This window comes from Emericellopsis cladophorae, assembly GCF_022114955.1.
Source record: "Emericellopsis cladophorae strain MUM 19.33 chromosome Unknown NODE_86_length_66810_cov_114_917642, whole genome shotgun sequence".
NCBI lineage: Eukaryota > Fungi > Ascomycota > Sordariomycetes > Hypocreales > Bionectriaceae > Emericellopsis > Emericellopsis cladophorae.
The window spans coordinates 17,709-36,362 of NW_026251011.1; the positions used below are offsets into that span (position 1 = coordinate 17,709).

The 18,654-nt window shown below is 57.8% G+C and overlaps 7 protein-coding genes across 7 annotated transcripts; 3 read left to right on the forward strand and 4 right to left on the reverse strand.

Moving 5' to 3' along the window:
• Positions 1 to 172: 172 nt before the first annotated feature.
• Positions 173 to 843, reverse strand: J7T54_007401 (uncharacterized protein; the record flags this gene model as incomplete). Its single annotated transcript, XM_051510208.1, has 2 exons — positions 173 to 649; positions 730 to 843. 2 exons carry the CDS (start codon positions 841 to 843, stop codon positions 173 to 175), a joined length of 591 nt encoding a protein of 196 aa, XP_051358860.1.
• Positions 844 to 1,368: 525 nt separating this feature from the next.
• J7T54_007402 (uncharacterized protein) lies at positions 1,369 to 3,357 on the reverse strand (the record flags this gene model as incomplete). Its single annotated transcript, XM_051510209.1, has 3 exons — positions 1,369 to 2,574; positions 2,625 to 2,883; positions 2,939 to 3,357. 3 exons carry the CDS (start codon positions 3,355 to 3,357, stop codon positions 1,369 to 1,371), a joined length of 1,884 nt encoding a protein of 627 aa, XP_051358861.1.
• A 1,477-nt stretch (positions 3,358 to 4,834) lies between these two features.
• Positions 4,835 to 5,732, forward strand: J7T54_007403 (uncharacterized protein; the record flags this gene model as incomplete). Its single annotated transcript, XM_051510210.1, has 3 exons — positions 4,835 to 5,129; positions 5,182 to 5,432; positions 5,496 to 5,732. The coding sequence occupies 3 exons, from the start codon at positions 4,835 to 4,837 to the stop codon at positions 5,730 to 5,732; spliced, it is 783 nt and encodes a 260-aa protein (XP_051358862.1).
• A 70-nt stretch (positions 5,733 to 5,802) lies between these two features.
• Positions 5,803 to 8,563, reverse strand: J7T54_007404 (uncharacterized protein; the record flags this gene model as incomplete). The annotated part of the gene is made up of 5 exons (XM_051510211.1): positions 5,803 to 6,242; positions 6,292 to 6,372; positions 6,444 to 6,624; positions 6,674 to 7,261; positions 7,625 to 8,563. The coding sequence occupies 5 exons, from the start codon at positions 8,561 to 8,563 to the stop codon at positions 5,803 to 5,805; spliced, it is 2,229 nt and encodes a 742-aa protein (XP_051358863.1).
• Positions 8,564 to 11,374: 2,811 nt separating this feature from the next.
• J7T54_007405 (uncharacterized protein) lies at positions 11,375 to 15,375 on the forward strand (the record flags this gene model as incomplete). The annotated part of the gene is made up of 2 exons (XM_051510213.1): positions 11,375 to 15,272; positions 15,326 to 15,375. 2 exons carry the CDS (start codon positions 11,375 to 11,377, stop codon positions 15,373 to 15,375), a joined length of 3,948 nt encoding a protein of 1,315 aa, XP_051358864.1.
• A 16-nt stretch (positions 15,376 to 15,391) lies between these two features.
• J7T54_007406 (uncharacterized protein) lies at positions 15,392 to 16,426 on the reverse strand (the record flags this gene model as incomplete). Its single annotated transcript, XM_051510214.1, has 2 exons — positions 15,392 to 16,203; positions 16,414 to 16,426. 2 exons carry the CDS (start codon positions 16,424 to 16,426, stop codon positions 15,392 to 15,394), a joined length of 825 nt encoding a protein of 274 aa, XP_051358865.1.
• Positions 16,427 to 17,067: 641 nt separating this feature from the next.
• On the forward strand, positions 17,068 to 18,645 carry J7T54_007407 (uncharacterized protein; the record flags this gene model as incomplete). The annotated part of the gene is made up of 1 exon (XM_051510215.1): positions 17,068 to 18,645. One exon carries the CDS (start codon positions 17,068 to 17,070, stop codon positions 18,643 to 18,645), a length of 1,578 nt encoding a protein of 525 aa, XP_051358866.1.
• Between the last annotated feature and the right edge of the window lie 9 nt (positions 18,646 to 18,654).

Genomic DNA, 18,654 nt, shown 5'->3' on the forward strand with positions numbered 1-18,654 from the left:
CCCATGGGCCAAGGATCGCGTGGAAGTGAGGAGGAGCTGACTTGGCGTGCTGAACAATTTTCATGGTGCTGATACGAAGACAAGTTGCCACATCAGCAGAATGTGGCAGAGCTTCAGCACAAGCGTCAATTCTTACAAACATACCACAAAGGCAGCCAACGTAGCGTTTCCATCACTTTTCCTCCACCGGCCCCCAGTTCTCCTTGACCACGTCCACAATGACCCCATGGTCCTCCGCCTGCGCCAGACCGCTCACGACCACAACAGCGACGATACCCTCGACATTGGCGACGCGGATGGGGATGGCGCCGCCGTGGATGGCATACTGACCCGCCTCCTCGCCCAGCATGAACTTGCTGGCAAAGACGTCCTCGTTGCCCTCGAACTTGAGGTGCATGGCGTAGGTCGCGGCGCCCCAGCGGAAGACGGTGTTGCGCTTTCGGGCGACCCAGTTCTCGTTGTCCCTGTGGATGCCCGGGCCGGTGGTGGACTGGAAGACGGTCAGGCCGCTGGCGAGGGTGATGTTGATGAGCACGGGGCGGGGATGCGGCGCCAGGCGGGCGTAGAGGAGGTGGCCGAGCTCGTGGGCGTCCTGGGTGGTGAAGGCGTCAAAGACGAAGGACTCGCCGGCGGCGGTGAGTTCGTCCAGCTGTGAATTGGGTCAGTCGATCTTTGCGCCCGCGTGGACGAGCTTGTGTCAGGCTGGGGCCGCCGGAGTCTATACAGCACCTTTTTAGGAGGGAGAGTGATCTTGGCGGGCTCAGGAGTCTTGCGGCTTGCCACGAGGGCAGCCTCTAGGCCATGGCCAACTGGGTTGAGACGACGCAGGGTCTGTGTTGACATGTCGAGGAGATGGGGCGAGATGATGAGGCGAGACTAGAGTGAGGTGTAGTCTGTACTCTGTAGAGCTCTGTTGAGCAGCCTGAGCTGCCAGTCCAAGATCTAGGCAATTATCGATAGACCCCGCTGACGCAAGGCAAGGTAAGGCGGGGCTCTTGTGGCCAATTTATCCGTACAGGCACAACAAGTTCAGCGTGTCAATAATCTGATGAATTGGATACGTCAGCTATTCTCATTGTCTATTTCGGTTGTGATGCCAGTGCGACACGTGACTGAACGCGATCGTGGTGAAGTGACGGTTGGACCGTGAGGAGCAAGGCAAGATAGACCCTTGACCTGCGCCCCTGGCCCGTGTAATGTTGCGAGCGAAGCTACTTTTAAAAGGGAGTCTGATTACATTATTATCAACTCTCCTCAGAAAGTGTCTATAAAAGAAGGCTACTGCAAACTCATCAAACCACGTGACGTCACTGGACCACTCCCAGAACTATCAAGATCCAGCCGACAGGACAGAAGAGCGGAAACCTCTCACTTGCGCAGTCGCAGGACAATATACGCCAAGATCCTGTACCCAGCAATGATGCCAATCATGATGCCCACCCACGTCCCCTGGAGCCCCGTGTTGATCGCAAAGCCCTGCAGCACGTTGGTACCACGGAACCTACCCTCGGCATTGAGGTCGCTGGGGTAGCTGCACTGGTACTCCCCAGGTGCGGGCTCGTCGCAGGTATACGTCCGCTTCTGCAGCTCGTTGACCATCATGCCCTGGAAGACGTAGGCCTGGTAGTTGATGTAGTGAAAGACGTACTTCCAGAACGGGTTCAGAATGTCCATGGGCACGAGGAAGCCCCCCACGCACATCCACAGCCCGTTGCAAAAGGCAGTGACGGCGAGCGCGACGACGAAAATGTTAAAGATGGACGACACGAGCACCACGAGCGACTCGGCGGCCAGCAGGTCGAGAAAGAGCCACATGACCCACATGAAAAAGGCCGAGGCATCTTCGCGGAAACCGACGAGCCAGTAGGTGACGACGGAGAAGAGGACAGTGATGAGGAAGAGGAATGGCAGGCCGATGATGAAATTGGCCAGGATGAACACGCCCGGGCTGACGAGGCCGTTGGCGCGCTCCTGCTGGTACGTGCTCAGATCCTCCAGGAAGGCGGGCACATAGGCCACGGCCATAAAGGACATGAAGGCGCCGCCAAAGAAGATGGCGTTGATGTACGGCTGCACGTACTTTTGGTTATCGCCGAAGCGGAGGAAGACGGTGCCCATCATGATGGCGAGGCCCAGGTACATGACGACGCGGATGCCGTACGCGATGATGTCGCGGTACGACTTGATCCACGACCGGTGCAGCAGGGCGAACAGCACCGTCCACGGCTTTGGCTTCTCGACGGCGCGGTGGGCGACGGGCATGGGCGCCTCGGCGGCCTTTTCAATGGCGAGCTGCACGTCCCTCTGGCCTTGGGACGTGGACCACAGTTCCACCAGGCGGTCGGTCTGCTGGCGGATCCGCCCGTCCCGGTCGACGTCGGTGTTGATGAGGTCGAGGAAGAACTCGGCCGAGTTCGTCTCGGGGGGGATCTGGTGGCCCGCATTGGCAAAGTAGCTGGTGGCCTGCGCCGTGGGTCCAAAGTAGCACGTGCGGCCGCCCGAGAGCAGACAGAGGGTGTCAAACTGCTGGAAGGCGGCTGTGGATGGCTGGTGTATCGAGGCGATGATGGCAATCTGGGGTCTGGTCAGCGCCTCCGACGTACGAATAGGGGACTGTCACTCACGTTGTACTTTCGGCCGATTTCTCGAAGATAAGAGCAAACCTCGAGGCTGAGCGTGGAGTCCAGACCACTTGTCGGCTCGTCGAGGAAGAGGATCTTGGGATCTGTGACGAGGCGGCTCGCCACGCTGAGTCGCTTCTTCTGCCCTCCACTGAGCCCCTTTTTGATCGCCGTGCCCACAATGGTGTGCCGGTGCGCCTGCAGCCCGAAGCTGACAACGAGTTCGTCGACGCGACGCAGGGCCTCTCTTTTGGTCACGCTCCTACAAAAGAAAGATCAGCAAGTCATTCTGTCAATCCTGGACCGGTCGCACGTACGAGGGCAGCGCCATGCGTGCCGCAAACATCATGGTCTCCTGGATGGTCAGGCTCCCAATCAGGGCATCCTCCTGCTCGACGTAGCCGGACAGGTCACGGATGGAGCGCATCGACGCCTTGGCGCCGTTGATCAGGATGTCGCCCGTGGTGGTGGCGCCGCCAGCGGCGACGCGGTGGGCAAGGGCGTTGAGGAGGGTGGACTTGCCCGAGCCGCTGGGGCCCATGATGGCGAGCAGCTCGCCGGCGCGGACGACGCCGGACACATTATCGAGGAGGGCCTTGGGGGCGCCCGTCTGCCTGTCCTTGACCTGGACGTGGAGGTCGTGCCACGCAAACGAGGAGACGACTGTGTTGGCGACGGTGGTGTCTTGTTGGGAGTCGTTCCTCTCGAGGTCGACGCTGTCAGGCTGCATCGTCATGCTGGAGGGACGATGTGATGTGTTAAAGTCTTGGGCTGGGGGTCTCGATCTGGGGGGTCTAGGTCGAGTATGTAAAGTGAACGTGGAAGAGAATGAGCATGTGTTGTGCTGTTGGAGGTCAACAGGAGTGTCACGTCAATTTAGCCGTTGACTTGGACGACCCTGCATTAGTTTCAGTATATATGTTACCCGTGCCTACATTCGTCGTGGATAGGGAACTCGCGTTCGGGACCGTGAGCCTGTCTTCACCTCGCCGACTTGACCCACCCCGACGTGGCGGAGATCTCGGGCTCTCAGCAGTCAGCAGTCAGCAGCAGCACTTGTGCCACGGCGTCTGCCGAACCACAGGTCCTTTCGTAGATTTAGGTAGGCTTAATTGATTCAATTTCTCGTCGACTGTCGTCGGTTTGCTGGCGTTCTGTTGTCCCATGACACAACGGGACCGGCGGGAAGACTGGCGATGATGTGATGGCATCAATCAATCTCGACCCGTGCAAGTGAACATGAACAAACACGACCTCGAGAAACTTTCCCTCAGCCCTACGTAGAGCAAAATAGGCTGCCACATCAGCATGGCAGCATCTGACAAGCATTGAACATATGCAGTATCCCGTTGCACGGGCAGCCTAGCCAATTAGCTGACGGTGGTAGGACCCCGAGGAGGCAACTCACTCGCGGTAGTCGGCGACCAGCAAACTTTGCGCTTACTTCTTCACTAAAGGAATGCATAGTCGCCGACCGTCTGAGCAAGGTGGCTAGACCCCGAAATTGATCTGACCTTTCTTTCTTTGAATGGAGGATCACCATCCCTGCTTGTCAACGGTCAAGGGCTGATGTCAGTGATGTGTTTTCATTGCGCTTGCAGGAAGGTCGGCGACTGTTTATTGAAAATGGAATTAACAGAACGGAGAATTATAGAGTTATTCCCGGCATCTGTCCGATTACACATCAGATGCACATTTACAAATGATTGATTCATCATCCAGCCCTACCGAGGTGCGACCCGTTAACTGCATACAGGCGCATATGCGTTTATTGGTTCTGGAGCTCTGCAGCGACACTGCTAGTTGAGCTTCGAGATGATGCTATGGCGGACTTGCGGTTTCTGACGCGATGAAGCATCCATGACCCTGCTATATCGTTTTCACGACCTTTTTCCTTCTTCTGTAACACTTTCTCCGCAATTCAACAGAATGCCTTCAATTCAACAGAAGGAAGGCATTTGGCGAGACTGTGAGACTGACCCACGCGCTACTGACCTGACCATTTTCCCAATTGGGTAATTTTCGACGCCTGCGATACCCTCAGCTGGCCAACGGCATCAGAGTCGTCCTCAGCGGCCAGGGTCCAGTCAACAAAGCTCGACTGGCCATATAGAACAGGACGGTGTATATAAGGAACTGTAGAGTTCACCTACTCGTCTTTCCTCGCAAACTCCCTCGCTTCTTCGTGCTCAACACATGCACCCATCGCCAGCATGACAGCCGACACTCTCAGTCTCTCCGGCAAGATCGCCATCGTCACCGGCTCCGGTCGCGAAAACGGCATCGGCGCCGGCATCGCGTACGTCCTCGCGCGCAACGGCGCCTCCGTGGTGGTCAACCATGTATCGGATGCTTCCAAGGCGCGCGCCGCCCGTGTCGCTGACACCCTACGCGCGCTGGGCGGCCAGGCCATTGTCGTGCAGTCGGCGGTGGACACCATCGAGGGGGCCCGTCATCTCGTCCAGCAGACCCTCCTAGGCTTCCAGACGGACCACATTGATATTCTGGGTACGCAGCCTAGATGCTTCTTGGTAGGACGAGCAGCGCTGACCCAACACAGTCAACAACGCGGGCGTGGCCTTCTTCAGCCGCATCACAGAGGAGCCCAACGTCGAGGAGCTGGCCAAGATCTTTCAGACCAACACCCTCGGTCCCTTTTACATGGTGAACGCGGTCATTCCGTACATGCCAAGCGGGGGCCGCATCATCAACGTCAGCTCAACCAACTCCAAGAGAGGAAACGCCCATGTTTCCACGTATGCAGCGTCCAAGGCTGCCCTGGATAGTCTGACCTGGACATGGGCGGAGGAGGTAATCAATCAAACGTCTCTTGCTTCGTGGAAGACGTGACTTGCTGACGCGTGCGGTTCACAGCTTGGTCGCAGCAGAGGCCTCACCGTCAACTCGGTGGCCCCTGGCCCAGTCAAGACCGACCTCTACCCCGAGGGACTGGCGGACGATCTCATGCAGCCCGAGATTGCCCTGACACGTGCTGCGGACCGCGCAGGTACGATTGAGGACATTGGGGATGCGGTACTCCTCCTGATCAACGAAAAGGCCAGGTGGATCACGGGACAGTACATTGGCGTGAACGGCGGTGTTACGTACTGAGCGTTGCGCGTAATTCTCAGGCACTGCCGTAGCTTTATGCAGAGAAACAGCCATTGGCCTTGCGGCAAGATCACTTCTCCGTGCCCAGTCGAGCTTCGATATCGTGTCTCAGGCATGCCATTCCCTTCGCAGCAGCGGGGGCCGTCCATGCAACCTGGCGTAGGCCAGACAGCACGTCCTCCCATGAATGTAGTGACAGAATTTCCATTATTCCGATAATGGCGTCGAGGAAAAATGCTCCCGTTGGGCCCGGCTCCATTAATGCCTGGACGACCAGGACCCAGAGCTTGGTCAGCTCCCTTCCTGCCCAGTCGCCAGGGTCAGTGCGCGCCAGGAGATGTCGCGCATAGCCCTGGCGCTGTCGGTGTGTTGCACAGAAGAGCTCATCCTCCGATGTCGTCGTGATCACCGTGGATAACAGAGCCAGTGCCGAGAGGCGGACCAGCTCTGCCACGGCAGACAATCGCCGTCCGCTTGAGGCCAGAGGACCCTTACCCTCTCCGTGACTGCCTTGTTCCAACCGGGGGAGTGACAAGACGTCATGCGCGAGTTGGCATACCGGGATCATAAGATCGAGGGCCATCTGCTCCACTGAAGTTTGTGGCAAGCCGTCGAGCAATGCCACCAAACGCGATGAGGACTGTATCGCACGGTCAATGAGACATGCTGGCGAGTCGTCCGTTCCTCCACGGCGTACGGGAGCGTACGGACAATGTAGCTGTGGGAACCGTGGCGGCGCGTCACAGATCAGCGACCCGAGCACGTCGACGAGGAAGAGAGACTGGCGAAGGGCAGGGTGTGATTCGAGAGCCTCCACGCCACCATGGAGCGCAACGATGCTCTCCAGCCCGCGCATGTGCACCTCCCATCCTTCAAGATTGTGCGTCTGCAGCTGTGGAAAGTTATCAACACAAGGTGTCGGTGCATGAGACCAAACTTACATCAAAATAGGCCAGACAGATCACGGTGCCGATGACAAGGTCTCGATTCACTGCCCTGGCTGTTTTGTGCGTGATACTCTGCCGCACCAGACCAAGCGAGTCTGTGTACTGCTGGATCTCGCTGAGAGGCATCCGCTGACTGCGATTCTTCGCCATGCTGCCCCCTAGTGTGATTGACAGCAGACCATGTGAGACTGCATCCATGGCTCGAAAGAGCCGTTCGAAATTGGAGCATACTTTGACTTCCCCCCAGTGAGACGGGTTCCGGGGCAGCGGAGGTCGTTTAATTCCCCTGCGTGTGCCCTTTTTGCGGGATTGGCCCACGTTGAGCATGACATGACGACGGATCCTCTGCTGCGTCGCTCGATCCTTGATTTGCTCGGGGTCGTCGACATTTACGAATTGGAGGGCCAGTTGGTGTTGGCCGTCATCAGCAGTGCGGCAGACCTGCTGTGCCACCGCAGGACCCTGTCTGGTCCTGAATATGCCCTTGGCGGCCTTTTTCCTGCTCGCGGGCATGTTGACATGGAGGATGTCATCTTGTCCTCCAGTGAAAGTGTGGATGAACACTGATAAGGGGTGGCGGGGCTTAGTAATGAGTCAGCGCAAGTCAACTTCTAGATACCCTATCTCCTCATGTCGCTTCATGTCCTCCTCCCCTTCCAACTACGCCATATCGCCCATCTGGCATTTGGCTCAGGAAAGAATGTGCTTACACCAATGTGCTTATCAGCAATAAGAGATTCCAGGGTTCTCGAGTCGTCTCAGGGTAAAACCATTCCAGCCACGCGATCTCTCACGTCCCGTCTCTCCTGCTGTCTACGTACCTCTCCATCCTCGACAGCACAGATAGTATTGTGATAGCTTACTCTAAAGTTTCATCATCTTCCGTCCCTAACCACTCCGTAGCGTCCTCATCACCATCTCTACGTCCTCCGCATTCCCACACACCAGACCCCCCTTCTCCTCTGTCCCTCCCACGTCTCTATCGAGCACGTCGCGTCCATCTTGCGGATCCACCGCCCTGCCGCCCGCGCATTCCATCAGGAGCGCCACGGGTAGCAACTCGTACAGCCTACGCAGCTTTGGCCCATCACGCTCCGTCACGGGCGACACGTAGACCCCGTGCCCCTTGACAAACGTGTGCACCAGGTCCGGTACGAGACCGCCGCAGTAGCGCAGGTTATACCGCTCCCGAATAAAGTGATTGATGAGATGCATGTACGGTTCGCTGTACGCCGCGGAACGCAGATTCGCCGGCGCAAAGTATCTGGCCTTGGGTTCGCGCGTCAGGGTGACATTTTCACGCAACACGTCCCAGGTGCCGTTGTCCTCGTTCAGACCTAGCTCTACGCACACGCCGCCGCCGTCCTGGCCCGGGACCCGTATGGCCATGTACGCTGTCGTCCGGGGTCCGTAGACGCCAAACAGGCTCGCAATCTGCTGCGACGAGGAGACGCCCACGGCCGTGTCCCCCGCCCACACTCCCACAATCGTGCCCACGGTCCAATTGGGCGCAATGATGGAGCTACCGTCGAGCGGATCAAAGGCAACACTGTACCTTTCCACGTCTGTCTGCGCGCAAGGAGGAGCATGGGCGTGGGCGACGGCGACCTCGACGGGGTCCTCCTCTGAGCTCGCCACGACGGCGCTGGGGCATCCCTCGAGCGCGTCGCGAATGTGCTTCTCGCAGCTGACATCGACGTTGAGCTGGTCATCGCCAAACTGATTGGCCGAGCCAGCGAGGGCCACGCGCTGCGATGTCCGCAGGGTCTGGGCAATCTGGGTGAAGGAGGTGAGGAGGGCGGGTAAGAGGGACGTGCGCAGCGATGGGTGCGACGGGAGGAGGGCGTGGAGACGCGCCTCGACGGATTGTGTCGTCGACGCCATCTGTTTTGGTGTGCGATAATATGCCAACAGACACGCAAGTAGTCTGAGCGTGTCCCGATGCGTGCGTGCGTGTGTGGAGGGTGTGGAGGGAGATTGATTGATGGAGACCTGTCAGTGTCAAATGTCAATGAAGTGACAGAAAATGGACGGGTTGACGTCGTTGGCGTCTGGACGGACATGATAATTAATTAGCGCACGGCTCACTCGCGAGCCGCAGTTTGATGGAATCCGGGGGCGTTCTTGGCACGGATGTTTATCTACTCCGGCAAAGTCAATCATGCTCGGAACCGAGTAGTATTCGCTCTCGTGCCCTGAATTCGTACTAGTCTTGTCCAGTACCTATCACCTTGAGGTTATTGAATATGCCGCGATGGCCGCGTGCGATGCAAGAGGCCCCAGTGCTCCACGTAACTTACGAACTTACTAAGCCCAAGATACGCGACCAACCTGCTTGAAAACAACATGAAACTACTTGACGTTTCCCAAAACTCTAGAAAATTTGCTGCAAGCATAGCAAAAAGCAAGCATGAGGCGATGCCAAAGGTGTGCTGTCGAGCATCAAGGCTCAGGCTCAGGCTCAGGCTCAGGATAAGTTGCTCTGCATGAGAGAGATACGTAGTCCTAGACTGTCCTGTCAGACCCTTGCCATGTGTGTCAACGTCCATTTTAAGTTTAGTAGCACCGCACCAAAGATCTCTCGCATTCGTCGTCGATCGACTAACCCAGGAAGATACATATTGAAACCAAGTTTGGACGTGGTGACGCGTTGTGGGATGATGACTCTGGCACATCAATACAGCTGTCGGGGTCCCACCGTATAAGGCCCGCCTCATCCTTGCTATTACAGTCACTGTATGCATACATGTTTGGCATGTTAGATCTAAGAGTTTACCTAGATCCAATCTAGACCAAAACGCTCGGAAAGGGTATAGACGGTTGAACTGGCGGGGCGCAGCCCCTGGAATGCGCTGTTTTGTCTAAGATGCGGATATCCTCAAACGCACTGGAAAAAGGGTTCTTGGATGAGCCAGAGCTTGCCATGGTCTGCAACGGGTGCTTATCATCTGACGCGCTATCAGAAGGTTGGTTACAAACCGCTCCAAACTCCGTATCCGTTTAACCGTCACCGTCGCATAGGTCAAATTTAGTCTTTCTATCAAACGACTCCATGTATTTAGTCTTGTATTCAGCTTCCGTGTTCAAAGTCTCCATGGCCATGAGCTTCACACGTGTCCAAGCTAGGTAGGCTTAAACGATGGTTTCATTCACCTGGAACTGGGTGCTCTGTGTTCGCGTGTTAGATCTCCATGTCGCAGGATTAGGATCAACTAGTAGAACGCCACCTAGGAGAACTGTCAACGCCGACCCCCCGCTCTACAAATCTACGATTCCCTTCCTTGGCTTGGCAAGATGGCATTCCAGCGCCTCAAGCCATCATTCCTTCAAGTTAGCATTGTGGAAAGCCCATCACCCACCCTGGCCCCACTCACTTCTAGCTGTGCTTGGATAGAAGCCAAGAAATCATTTTCCCCATCGTGGCACGGCGGAGAGAGCAGCAACACCATCTGTTTGGGGGCCGGCGACCCTTTTTTCTCCCGGCTTGTCTTACCAAGCACGGTTTCTACGTCAAGATCAGATCAGGGGAATTCTCTACATCGTGATTGGGGGTCTCGGCATTCACGTTGAGCAGTCTGTAACATCGCACACTTGGGCCTTTGGCGCGCTAGCTACGACGGCTGGCGCTCAGAACACGGCAGTGGCCGCAGGTGCAGCACTACATAGCTGCCAAATGCCAAATGCAATTTGCATCATGCCTGATACGTCTCGCCCAAGAGCGTACAGTCAACGACTCGTGCTCCTACGGGTGGCCTAGCTCGTTTCTGTGACAGCGGTGGACGTATCGGGCCCTAGTTCGCGTGCGTCTTAGATTTAACGTTAGATCGGATGCGCCGTAGGCCGAAACCTAGTCTCAGTCAACCTTTTCGCAGCTGCTGTGCCGTCTCATACCGTGGGAACTGCTCCGGAAGCACTGCCGTGCTAGCACGGTGGCGCGAGTGCATACCCCTGAAGTGTAGCCAATATCATAGCATTTGATGTCCATGGCACAAGCATGAGGGCTCCTCACCACAGTGGTGCAAGACGTGGCAGGGTGTGTCTGGCAAGATGCTCCACAGATTTTGCTCCCGTCAACAGACTTGCAGGCGACTGCAATGATTGCCAAGTCCCAGGCAGCATCAGCGCCTAGAATCCAGGGTTGGGATAAAAACTCCAGCCCGGTCAAGCACCCATCTGGGGCTCTTACTCCAATCAAAGACAGTCATGTCAGCCTCCTCCGTGAGCACCCAGCCTCCATCGCCATGGCCTTGGCCAAGTCCAGCTAGCAAATGTTTCTTCAGTCACGTACCATCATGATCGAGGCATCCATATCTTCTCTTGTTGACGTACATCGTCCATCATCCCGCGCAGCTGGTAATCTACATGGCGGTTTCCTGGAATGCTGGCGGCCGTCGAGGACAGCTTAGCTGGCTGGCGTCGTGGTCGAACAGTGCCTTGGCATCCACCAGCTTGAGGCGCAAACCGCGACTGGACTGATTAGCTCTTCCGATTCGAGTAGCGAGTGCGAAGGATGAGCCATCTCGCCATGGTCCAGACCGTTGCGTATCCACGAGATCCCTGGTGCTTGCAGGATGGGAACGGCCCCGGCACTCGGACGTCCTGATATAAAGCTGTCCCAGAGTTCCCTGATGCACATTGTCGCATCTCCCCAAGATCCTCGCCAGTAGGATCATTGCCATACCAACTCTTTTCACAATGGCGCCCATCAAGTCCTTGGCGCTGTGGGCGACCCTCGCCACAGCTCGATCCGTACTGCACTTCAATGTCCGACAAGAAGGACAAGCCCCCATCCCCTTTGCCACTGATATTTGCTCCAACGGCGGCATATGCGTTGGTGGCACCTGCACACCCAACACCATTGGCATCGACCCGGCCAACTGCGGCGGTCCAGGTGACGCTTGTCAGTCTGGAGAGCTGTGCGTTGCCGGATCCTGCATTCCCCTCAACTTCACTGCACCCGGAGGCCCTGACTGCGATGACTCGTGCGGTGTCGGCCAGGTGTGCGACAGCGACAATACATGCAAGCCTATTCAAGTCGCGGTCGATCCTACACGCTGCGGCATCGACGAGACAACTTGCGCCGCCAGTGAGCTTTGCGTCAACGGCGTCTGCTTTCCACTCAACCTTGGCTCAGATGCCAACAGCTGCGGTGACCCAGCCGTGGCTTGCGAACCCGGTAACTGGTGCTTGGAGGGCGAATGCACTCCCTTCACCATTGGCACGGACTCTGCTGTTTGCAACTCTTCGGCTGATTGTCCCCTCCGGGCGAGCTGCAATGATGGCGTGTGCGCCAGCTTGAGTGTCGGCACAGACTCGAATCACTGTGGCCCTGATCGCGTGGCATGCGCGACCAATGAGCTATGTATTTTCGACGCCTGTGAGACACTCGAACTCCCACCTGCGGAGGACGACGACGAGGACTGTGGCAGCGATGGCTGCGGAGCTGGCTCGATTTGCTTGAATGGCGAGTGTACCCTCATCTCGATTACCACGGACCTCTCAGCCTGCAACTCAGGCGAACCCTGCGAGGACGGCAATGTGTGTATTGCGGACATCTGCGTTCCCGATCTGCTGTCAGAAGAGTCCGAATCGGACCCCGCCGTGGAGGTATGTCAGGACCCGGATGGCGATGATGGCAATGCGACGCCCAGTCTCCGCATTGACGCCTCCAATGGCGCGGAGCCCGGCAACTCGGACCCTTATAGTGCTGGCGGCTCTGGCTCTGGCGGTGCTGGTGGCTCTGGCGCTGGTGGCTCTGGCGCTGGTGGCTCTGGCGCTGGTGGCTCTGGCTCTGGCGGTGCTGGTGGCTCTGGTGCTGGTGGCTCTGGCTCTGGCGGTGTTGGTGGCTCTGGCGCTGGTGGCTCTGGTGCCGGTGGCTCCGGTGCTGGTGGCTCCGGTGCTGGTGGCTCTGGCGCTGGTGGCTCTGGCGCTGGTGGCTCTGGTGCTGGTGGCTCTGGCGCTGGTGGCTCTGGTGCTGGTGGCTCTGGTGCTGGTGGCTCTGGCGCTGGTGGCTCTGGCGCTGGTGGCTCTGGCTCTGGCGGTGCTGGTGGCTCTGGTGGCTCTGGTGCTGGCGGTTCTGGTGCCGGCGGAGATCCTCAAGGAGGTGACTCAGGCGGCGGCAATGAGAACGACAACGGCGGCGGTGACAATGGAGACGGCGGCAACGGAAATGGCGACAACGGCAACGGCAACGACAACGGCGACGGCGACGATGGAGATGGTGGGAATGGTGACGGCGGCAACGAAGACGGCGGCAACGACAACGACAACGGCGGCGGTGACGATGGAGACGGTGGCAATGGTGACGGCGGCAACGGTGACGGCGGCAACGAAGACGGCGGCAACGGAGACGGTGGCAATGGAATCCCCCCTGGCGGTCCTCAGTGCGACCCGCCGTGCCCAGCCAACTCCATCTGCCGGGCTGGCAGCGATCCCAGTGCCCCTGGGAGCTGCGCCCCCATCACCGATCCTGAGTCCTGCGGCGCCGTATTGCCCAGCCGCTTGTTCTTCTTCCGTCGTCAAGAGAATGGCGTTTGTCCGGCTGGGACCACCTGCGTCGACGGCTCCTGCGTCCCGATCACGGGCCCTGAGAACTGCGGCGCGGAGGGCCGAACCTGCCCTGACGGCTTCCTTTGCATCTTGGACAATTGCGTCCCACAGGGCGATCCCAGTGACTGCAATGGCGACACCTGCGAAGACAGTGAGATCTGCATCGGAGGTCTCTGCACACCAGTACCCCTCTCGGACAACTGTGGTGGCGACGACTGCTCCGACGACGAGATCTGCCTTAACAACAGCTGCGTGCCTGATACTCCACCGCCTGATACTTGCGGTGGCCAATGCTCTGGTGACGAGACTTGCGTGCTGGGTGTCTGCGTCCCTGACACCATTCCACCGGTGACCTGCGGTGACACGACATGCACGAGCACCGAGATCTGCGTCGACAATACGTGTGTGCCCAACACCACACCGGGCGCCTGCAATGGCCAGACCTGCACTGCCGACGAGACATGCTTCGAGGGTGTTTGCGTGCCAAACAACGCCGGTGGCACTTGCGGTGGTGCCACTTGTGATGATACCGAGACTTGCATCAACAACGTGTGTGTGCCGAATGGCGGCGGTGGCCAATGCGGCGATACAACCTGCACTGACCAGGAGACCTGCGTCGGAGATATCTGTGTGCCAGTAAGCACTGGAGATTGCGGCGGCACAACATGTCAAGGAACCGATATTTGTGTCAACGATGTTTGCGTACCGTTGACTGGTCCCAGCGACTGCGCCGACGATCCTTGCGGCGACGGCGAGACCTGTGTCAACGGTGTTTGTGTGCCCGATGCAACTGACAGCTGTGGCTCGAGCACCTGTGAGGCTGGTGTCGAAATCTGTGTCAACGACCAGTGCGTGCCCAACAACCTCCTCTGTGGTGGGACAGCCATTTGTCAAAGCGACGAGACATGCGTCGACGGCGCCTGTGTGCCTGGCCTGTGTGGCGGGCAGACCTGCGGCGCTGATGAGACGTGCATCAACAGTGTCTGCGTGCCTGACCAAGCCCCGGATCTCTGCGGAGGGGACACTTGCACATCGGACGAGCTCTGCGTGGACGACGTCTGTGTACCTCGTTCAGACCTCTGCGGTGGCATCCTCTGCCCGGACGGCACCGCTTGCGACAGTGAAGTCTGTATTCCTATTGATGATCCCGACGACTGCGACGGCGCTACATGTAGCGACATTGAGATTTGCCTCAACGGCCAATGCGTTCTCTCTGACCTCCTGTGTGGCTCCATCATCTGCAGTCCCGACCAGACGTGCGCCGGCGATGTTTGCATCGATGTCGGTGATCCGACGGATTGCGGTGGCGCACAGTGCACCACTGCGCAAGTTTGCCTCAACGACCAGTGCGTCCTCTCTGAGCTCATCTGCGGAACCGACACGGTCTGTGAGACAGATGAGACTTGCGTCGCCGGGCAGTGTATTCCAGTGGACACGTCTTGCGGGGACTGCTCTCCACCCAACATCTGCTTCGGCGGCGAGTGTGTCCTCCCGGATCTCATCTGCGGCGACGTCGTGTGCCTGGGTGACCAGATCTGCCAGGATGGCGCATGTTCACCTAGTGGCGGCGGCGGTGAGACCGGTTCCTGTGACGATGTCACTTGCCCGGATCCTCTCGATGTCTGCTTCCAGGGCGATTGCGTTCTTAGCACCAATCTCTGTGGCACTCCCCCGGTCCTCTGCGGACCTGATCAGACTTGCGAAAACAGCCAATGCGTTGACAACGGCGGCGAGACCGATCCTTGTGATGGTGTCACCTGCACTGACCCCGAGACATGCTTCGATGGCCAGTGTGTCGACTCCGACCGTGTGTGTGGCTCAGATCTGTGCAGCATTGCCCAGATTTGTAACTTTTTTGCGAATGCATGTGTCGATATCTCGACTGGAGGTCCCTGTGGCGAAGAAACGTGCAGCGATATCAGCGTGTGCCTGTTTGACCAGTGTGTTCTCAACGCCCGTGTCTGCGCCGACGTCCTGTGTGCCGAGGGCGAGATCTGCGGTGAAGACAACACTTGCACCGCCGCTGTCAGCGTGCCAGGGGATGGTACGTGCGACGGCAGCTGCGATGGCACTCTCAATGTCTGTCTCTTGGGTCAGTGCATCTTGAGCGCCCGCATTTGCCTTGGTACGGGACAAGTGTGCCCTGAGGGCCAGACTTGCAGCCTACTCAGCGGCTGTCAACCCATTGTGACGGATGTAGTCGATGACACTGTCGATACTGTCGATGATACTGTCGATGATACTGTCGATGATACTGTCGATGATACTGTCGATGATACTGTCGATGATACTGTCGATGATGTTGTCGATGATACTGTCGATACTGTTGATGACACTGTCGATACTGTCGATGATACTGTCGATGATGTTGTCGATGATACTGTCGATGTTATTGATGACACTGTCGATGATACTATCGATGATACTGTCGATACTGTTGATGATACTGTCGATACTGTCGATGATACTATCGATGATACTGTCGATACCGTTGATGATACTGTCGATACTGTCGATGATACTATCGATGATACTGTCGATACTGTTGATGATACTGTCGATACTGTCGATGATACTATCGACGACACTGTCGATACTGTCGATGATACTGTCGATGATACTGTCGATGATACTGTCGATGTTGTTGATGACACTGTCGATACTGTCGATGATACTGTCGATGATGTTGTCGATGATACTGTCGATGATGTTGTCGATGGCGTTGGTGACTCTACTGACGACGGCAATGGCGGCGGCACTGGGTGCGGCAGCGGCCCGGCCTGCAGCGATACCCAAGTTTGCGAAGGGGGCACTTGCAAGTCGTTGAGCTGCTCGAAACGCAGTAATTGCGTCGTCAACCTCAACGCCTGCGTTGGCCTTGCTGGTCTCAGCCCCTGCCAATGCATTGGGGGTCTCTGCACTGGAGGATCCCTGTCCGTCCTCCTCGGTGGCTAGCGAGTCAAGTCGCACTTCGCCTGCAGGATGTTTTCGAAGCCAGGGTATTTGAAAGTTTCAAAGTGGGTTCGGGGCGTTGGCCTCTGCCTTTGCTGTTCTCTTCTGGAGGCCCGGGCGTTTGTGTTTCTGTCAAGGTCGGGTTGGAGTTTTTTTTTTGGTTCATAGTGTCTTGGGCGCATGTAAGTAATGATGGATTTTTCTGCAAGTCTCAGACCGCAATGTATGTGCACCTTTGACGGTCATTGTCAAATGTTTTCGAGAAGTTGTGGACCGCATATTGTTGCAGACAACGGACATTGTGAACGAGCTTGATCCCACCACGTCGCGGTACGCGTAGCGAGAGAAGGAGAATCCACTGAAGCTTTGCATAGAGCGCACCATTGAGAGAGCTTTAATGAGAAGCGTTGTTGAACAGTGCGACGGGAGTATGTACGTAGATGTGAATGTCGATGCCATCGGTGGTGGAACTGATGAAAGGCGCGTCGTTGCAGCTGGAGCCTGGCGGAACTTGCGATTGGAAGTCAGGACTGGATTTGCGGGGGAAACGTGATGCCTGGGTCCTGCCTCAAGTCATGTCCCCGCGGATGTCGGGCCCCTCCCACAGCGGGTGCCCGGTGAGCCCTGAGTGAGTGAGTGGCTCATTGGGTAGTGACAGTGGTGAGGCACTGAGTCGTGACAGCCTCACCTCACACTACAACCCTCCTCACACCAATCCGATGCTCGCAAAGCCTTGACCTCGCCGGTCATCAACTCGCACCCTCGACCCGATTAGCGACAGTCACCGTGGCGCTGCGTGTGCAGACCTCACGGTAGACGCGTCGACGCGACGTGCGTCTCTGTCTCATGTGTCATCGTCGCGACACACACCTCCACCATCGCCTGCCATGTCCGCCCACCGTACGTCTCGCGCCTGCGACGGCTGTCGAATCCGCAAGGTCAAATGCGACGGGCAGCAGCCGTGCCACCAGTGCGTCCACTTTGACGTCCAATGCGTCGTCACGCCCGCCAGCAAGCGCAAGAACCCGATCCGCGGCCGGCTCGTGGCCAAGGTGCGCGGCGAGGAGCACCACCACCACCACCCGCACGAGGCGGGCTTCCAGGACGACAGCGGCCACTCGCCCAACTCGCCATCCGACGCACGCAAGTCAGCCGTCTCACCTGGGTCGGCATCATTCAGCCCTCGCGCCCTGTCGCTGTTCGACTCGCTGGCCTCGTCGACAGCCTACACACCAGCCTTTTTCGTCGGACTGCTTCCCCAGTTCGAGAAGCTGGTCTACCCGGTGAACCCAATCCTCGACACAAAAGACGTGGAGAGCGCCATTGCCAACATGCACGACAGCTTCGAGGACGCCGCCTTGGTCCACGCCTACGGGGCCGTCACCACCTTCCTCGCCCAGCCCGACAACAGGGTCTCCGGTCTCGCGAGCGCCCAGGTTAATGAGATGATGCAGCTGAGCCTTGAGGCGCACAAGCGCGCCGATCTCCGCATCGGACCCAACGGCCATCTCATTGAGGAGTCCCTTGTCAGCATCAAGCGCATCACCACCTGCATCTACCTCGAGATCGCCATGATGGCCTTTAAGCGCTTCGATCGCAGCTTCGCCCTGCTGCGGGAGGGTATCACCATGCTACAGACGCTCAAGGCCGACGATGCGATCCCGCAAGGCACCCAACGACCCAAGTTCCAGCGACTGTACTGGGAGGCCTTTATCCACGAGCGGTTCCTCACCATGCATTCTGGCTACCCTGCCATCCTCACACCTCTCGTGGGCCTCCCGGACCACGACGCCAGCTTGCCGCCCAGCATCCAGGTCGGCTTCAACCGGCTGATCAGTCTCTTCCGCATCATGGACCGTCGCTTCGTGGCTTATCGCGTCAACGAGGAGGCAGACGACGAGAGCATACCCGCGCTGGACGTGCACTGGGTCGAGAGCCGGCAGGCCGAACTCGACGCGGACGAGCACAACGCCGAACAAGCCGAGATTATGCTCAGGATGAGTGACGGCGCCGGCCTCAGCGAGTCGCAACACGCCGACATTTACGTCACGAGGCTGTGGATGCGGACCGTCGTCTGGCAGCTCGCCCTGTCGCGCGGCCTATTACGTTCGGTGCCGACGACGCACGAAGCACTCTCCCTGCACTTCCCAGCGCAGCGGCTGTCCACGCAGCTCCGGACGCTTGTGCTCCGGCTGGATAGCATGGCGAGCATCAGCACGCAAGGCAGCGGCATTGTGCAGAAGCTCTTTGAGATTACAAACACCATTGCCGACGTCCTGACCCTCCCCGTCGGGCCCGACAAGGTCGAGACCGAGTTGACAGCCCAAGTACGAGATTTGGTCTTCCTGGTCCATTTCTTACTCGGCCTGGAGCGAATCCGCGACGACCAGAGGCAATATCTCCTACACAAGGTTCGTTTACTCAAAGAAAGACACCCAAGTGTCGAGATGCGAGGTGTTACATGAATTCGATTA